This window comes from Pelophylax lessonae (assembly GCF_965119305.1).
Source record: "Pelophylax lessonae genome assembly, chromosome: 2".
Lineage (NCBI taxonomy): Eukaryota > Metazoa > Chordata > Amphibia > Anura > Ranidae > Pelophylax > Pelophylax lessonae.
The window spans coordinates 339098776-339104775 of record NC_138769.1 but is presented as its reverse complement, the minus strand read 5'-3'; the positions used below and the strand labels follow the sequence as shown (position 1 = coordinate 339104775).

General features: G+C 43.9%; 1 protein-coding gene across 3 annotated transcripts in view; it reads right to left on the bottom strand.

The window, feature by feature from the left end:
- Nucleotides 1–540: 540 nt before the first annotated feature.
- Nucleotides 541–6000, bottom strand: part of LOC309547783 (lethal(3)malignant brain tumor-like protein 3) — a 109472-nt gene continuing 104012 nt past the window's right edge. For all 3 annotated transcript variants that reach the window (XM_082247771.1, XM_082247772.1, XM_082247773.1), the window contains 3 exons: nt 1547–1713; nt 1259–1321; nt 541–1023 (listed from right to left, as the gene is read on the bottom strand). In XM_082247771.1, the coding sequence (XP_082103897.1) occupies nt 895–1023; nt 1259–1321; nt 1547–1713 (359 nt within the window). In that variant the 3' untranslated portion in view covers nt 541–894. The remainder of the gene's footprint in view (nt 1024–1258; nt 1322–1546; nt 1714–6000) is intronic.

Below are 6000 nucleotides of genomic sequence, written 5' to 3'. Positions count from 1 at the left end.
AGTACAAGGGTTCCTTTCCAATTTAGCAGCATTTAGGAAGAGAGGGAGGGACGTATTGGTCAGGTCTTCTACATGCAAATATGCTAAAAAAAAAAAAAAAAGCTGGTAGAAGCATAGAGCTGAGTGAACAGAGAGCTCAGCTCATCAGTCTGCTGCTTCTTCACAGTCCGATCAAGGGGCTTGGGTGGTGTTGGAAGTGTTTTTCCTGAACTGTAAAAATAAAGAAAAGCTCTGAAATCTTCCTGGTTCTCCTGGCTGTGTGGCATAGCTGTGTAGATCTTGGTGGTGAATGACAAAAACACAAATGCTTTGGTAATTGTTTCAGCTTACTTTATATCTATTTCACCCGTGTACTTACCTGTTTACCTGGGGTTCAGCTTTCAAGTAAATGAAAGATATTTGTTCTATTGTGTAACACACTCAGCAACACTACATTGCTTCTCTCCAATACACTAATAAATGAATACAAGCAGTTGTTTGTGGCATGTGTAACTGCCATCAAATGACCTGTGCACACTGGAATATGGACAAAGGAAAGTAGACAACAAAACCATTTACTTGTTCTGTGAGCAAAAACAAAATAATTCCATTACACCTTAAACTCGTGGTGCAAGAATGGTCAGGACCCGAAGCAGTAAGGCACCACAGCAGCAGATTTATCATGCCGAATGTACTTCACAGCTAGGCCACTCCTATACTACATAACGAATATGCAGACAAAGGAACATCAGGAGCAGATAAAGCACATTCTCTGATCACTGCAACTCAACTCCCAGACTGTGCTGGACTTCCTTGATGCAGTGCAAGTAGACCAACATTCACACTTTGTCCTAAAATCATCAGACAGTTCACAATCCTGAAGCAGTGTGTGGCTCTTTCACTGTTCTTTCTCGATTAATTCTGTTCCAGGTTGTTGAACATAAGGATCGAGTTGTAAATCTTCAGAGCAGGACCTAGCTTCAGCCCCAAAATCTTCACCAAATCATTACGAGTAAGCAGTAAAAAAGCCACGCCATCTATTTGCTGTGAAAAATAAAAGAAAACTTGATGACGTTAACCTATTTTGTATTATTGAGACAATGGATATGAGCAAAACATTATCCCCAAAGATTTGCAGTGTGAAAATGGATCACATTGAGTTTATGTAAGTGTATGGTGCTTTGAACTATTCATATGTCACAGTCAGGAAAAAAATATAACAGAAATGTGGACCCAAAATCAAAAACAGACAAACTACCAGCATTTTGTCTATTCATACCTCTTCTCTGAAAACAGAAGCTTGTTCTGTACAACCTGGCAGCTGTTGGATAAACTGAGCAACCTGTGAAAAACAGTGGGCAGGAAAAAAGAAAGTCATGATAAAAGGGTCATTGGAATTGTTCTTACCATAGTCACATTATGTTTACATAAACTGTGCAACAACAAATCATACACTCCCATTTTCCTAATAATGCCTTTATATTCCCTCTACAGCTTTAACTTTACAAGTAGCCTCCATTAATGCCAGCTTACTCCACACATCTCAAGTCCCCCAGCAAGTTCTTACTTCTTCAGTTGTCCACTTGGTTACAGTTTTTGCACTATATGCCGACACTTCAGGTAGGAGGTGGCATTGCTGTTCCCAGCACAGGTGAATTCGATGGCCAGGGTCAGGGGACAAGGATGTCATAAACACGGATTCATGAAGAGCTTGCTCCAAGCTCAGTTCACAGTCTAAGGGTGGGAAAGAAACTGCCATTAGTTGTAAGATTTCTACACACACACAAATATATGAACAATGCAAAATAGGGATTTTTGACTTCGCTACAAAATTATTTTCAATTAATGGGTTATATGCTGCCACCTTTAGGTAAATATAATGGCAAGCAAAGCTGTAGGAACAGCCTGGATAACCCCTCGCACTAGCAGCAATACTCAAGTTTTTTTTACCAATCAATATGAATATATGCAGGGAGGGTGTCCGGAGTCCTGTGCTGCACTCCAAGAAAAGGATTTTACAGAGTCAAAAATCCTTAAATACAGTACAGGACAGATGCTTCCATTAATCAAGACCATTGGACATCTCCAAGCAATACAACTGAGGGATGGGCAATAGAGTATACCAGCCTTTCTCAACTGGTGTGCCGTGGCACACTGGGGTGCCGCGGGATCATGGTAGAGAAGGGCTGTCAGATGAGCCTGATCTCCCAATACTCTGTTGAACTGTACATCAGCATTGTGAGGAAGCTCCATCAGCCTTAGCAAAGTGAAAGTAAAGGGAAGGGAAGGGGAGTGTGCTGTGCTCTCTGCTTCCCTGTACAGTGCAGTACCTGGCGGTGTGAGGAAAGGTACTGCATATACATTTTTAAACAGCTTTATACATGTGTCTGTGTGTACGTGTGAATGTGTGTGTGTGTGTATACACATCTGCATGTGTGAATATGTGTCTGCGTGTGCCGGTGTGTATGTGTGTGTACAAGTGTCTGTACACAAATGTTTGTGTACATGTGTGTCTGTGTGTGTACAAGTGTCTGTTTGCATTTGTCTGTGTGTGTACACATGTATAAGTGTGTGTGTGCGTACATGTGTCTGCGCATGTGTACATACAGTGGGTACGGAAAGTATTCAGACCCCCTTAAATTTTTCACTCTTTGTTATATTGCAGCCATTTGCTAAAATCATTTAAGTTCATTCTTCTTCCTCATGAATGTACACATAGCACCCCATACTGACAGAAAAACACAGAATTGTTGACATTGTTGCAGATTTATTAAAAAAGAAAAACTGAAATATCACATGGTCCTAAGTATTCAGACCCTTTGCTGTGACACTCATATAATTTAACTCAGGTGCTTTCCATTTCTTCTGATCATCCTTGAGATGGTTCTACACCTTCATTTGAGTCCAGCTGTGTTTGATTATACTGATTGGACTTGATTAGGAAAGCCACACACCTGTCTATATAAGACCTTCCAGATCACAATGCATGTCAGAGCAAATGAGAATCATGAGGTCAAAGGAACTGCCTGAAGAGCTCAGAGACAGAATTGTGGCAAGGCACAGATCTGGCCAAGGTTACAAAAAGATTTCTGCTGCACTTAAGGTTCCTAAGAGCACAGTGGCCTCCATAATCCTCAAATGGAAGACGTTTGGGATGACCAGAACCCTTCCTAGAGCTGGCCGTCCGGCCAAACTGAGCTATCGGGGGAGAAGAGCCTTGGTGAGAGAGGTAAAGAAGAACCAAAAGATCACTGTGGCTGAGCTCCAGAGATGCAGTCAGGAGATGGGAGAAAGTTGTAGAAAGTCAACCATCACTGCAGCCCTCCACCAGTCGGGGCTTTATGGCAGAGTGGCCCGACGGAAGCCTCTCCTCAGTGTAAGACACATGAAAGCCCGCATGGAGTTTGCTAAAAAACACCTGAAGGACTCCAAGATGGTGAGAAATAAGATTCTCTGGTCTGATGAGACCAAAATAGAACTTTTTGGCCTTAATTCTAAGCAGTATGTGTGGAGAAAACCAGGCACTGCTCATCACCTGTCCAATACAGTCCCAACAGTGAAGCATGGTGGTGGCAGCATCATGCTGTGGGGGTGTTTTTCAGCTGTAGGGACAGGACGACAATCGAGGGAAAGATGAATGCGGCCAAGTACAGGGATATCCTGGACAAAAACCTTCTCCAGAGTGCTCTGGACCTCAGACTGGGCTGAAGGTTTACCTTCCAACAAGACAATGACCCTAAGCACACAGCTAAAATAACGAAGGAGTGGCTTCACAACAACTCCGTGACTGTTCTTGAATGGCCCAGCCAGAGCCCTGACTGAAAGCGGAGTTCCGGGCACAAAAACTATATTTTTTTTTGTGCCCCTCCGCTAGTTCGAGATCACCTGAAAAGGAATTGGATAGTTTTTTTTTTTGTTTACTCGCCTTTTAATTGAAGATCGTAAATACTCACCTCAGAGTACTTCCTCCCTCGGAGCCGCGGCTCACCCCGTCACTTCCTGTCTCGCTATGATTCCTGGGAGCTGAACGTCATCGCTCCCAGGAATCAATACTTACTTATAAAATTTCTTCCACAGCGTTTCCATCTCTCTTGTGGGCAGCTGAAGCCGGCGCGGTCCTCTTCTGGGTCTTCTTCCGCGTCTTCTTGTCCCAGAATGCGCCTGCACCGGCCCCGCTCGTCACTTCCGGGTGACACCGCATTCCCCTGCTAAACAGCTTCTGGGCATGCCCAGAAGCTGTTTAGGAATGCAGCGCCGCACCGGAAGTGACGAGAGGGGCCGGTGCAGGCGCATTCTGGGACAAGAAGACGCGGAAGAAGACACAGAAGAGGACCGCGCCGGCTTCAGCTGCCCACAAGAGAGATGGAAACGCTGTGGAAGAAATTTTATAAGTAAGTATTTCTTCTAAAAGGTAAGTGCGAACCGGGACAGATCAGAGGCTAGCCATTGTGGAATGTACTAGCCCTGACTGTCCCGGGGGTATGTTTATTAAAAAATGACTTCTGTGCCCGGAACTCCGCTTTAAACCCAATTGAGCATCTCTGGAGAGACCTAAAAATGGCTGTCCACCAACGTTTACCATCCAACCTGACAGAACTGGAGAGGATCTGCAAGGAGGAATGGCAGAGGATCCCCAAATCCAGGTGTGAAAGACTTGTTGCATCTTTCCCAAAAAGACTCCTGGCTGTATTAGATCAAAAGGGGGCTTCTACTAAATACTGAGCAAAGGGTCTGAATACTTAGGACCATGTGATATTTCAGTTTTTCTTTTTTAATAAATCTGCAACAATGTCAACAATTCTGTGTTTTTCTGTCAGTATGGGGTGCTATGTGTACATTCATGAGGAAGAAGAATGAACTTAAATGATTTTAGCAAATGGCTGCAATATAACAAAGAGTGAAAAATGTAAGGGGGTCTGAATACTTTCCGTACCCACTGTATGTGTGTACACGTGTCTGTTTGTCTGTGTGTGTACACATGTGTCTGTGTGTGCGCGCATGTGTTTGTGTGTACATGTGTCTGTACGTGTGTGTACTTATGTGTCTGTATCTGTACACTTGTCTGTTTGTGTGTGTGTGTGTGTGTGTGTATACATTTGTCTGTGTGTGTGTGTAGGTTACTTTTAATCCCGTAAATGCAGTATCACCACACCGCAACCGTTAAATGCACACAGTTCAGGTTGGTTGCAGTGCAGCCCCATTCACCCTGGGCTACAGCATGTGTACAGTCCCAGCTGCTGTTTCTGCAGCTAAAGGGGGAGAAGTTAGGAGTGGTAAAAGCCTCTCAAACATGTGGTTTTACCACCCCTCTAACCTGACATTTGAACAAGCACTTGGTTCACATCTGTGTGGATGGCGTGTAGGGCAGCCTATTCATTTCAATGGGCTTCCCAACCTGCAAAAATGCAGGGAAAGAAGTCATTGACCATTTAAAATTGCGCCGCACCAAAAGCGCCCCACATTTGCCAATGTCTGGGGTACCATTAAGAAGTAATGGCACCCCTAAATAGCAGAGCAATGGTCTGTGTGTTGGGAACTCCTGCGACACACAGTAACGTGAACCAAGTCTTAGACAGGGGTGCCCCAAAGACTGAAAATACTTTAAGGTTGCCCCGACTGGAAAAATGTTGAGAAACACTGCAGTAAACAATACCAACAAGCCCTAAATAAGGGAATCAAATTCCCAAACTCAAACTGAGCATTCAGCCTGAACTTTCACCTGGTAAAAAGGACCGGGTGGCAGTGTGCTGAAAATCCCTAGTGGTACTGACTGAACAAATGAAGTTAGCGCTAACAAGAAATAAGAATTTCCATTCTTCAAGCAAAAAGCCTTTGTGAAAACCAGCCTGATCTGCCTAGAAATAGTGGAACGAGAAATAGGACAACACCCATGGGAGCCTTCAGGAAGGACAAAGAGAATTTGAGTTTTGGATAGGAAAAGGGGCCTGAGAGATAATCTAGCACTGTGCAAACCACATTTACAAAGTGTAGAGAAATCTCTTTGAGATGCTTTGGAAATGG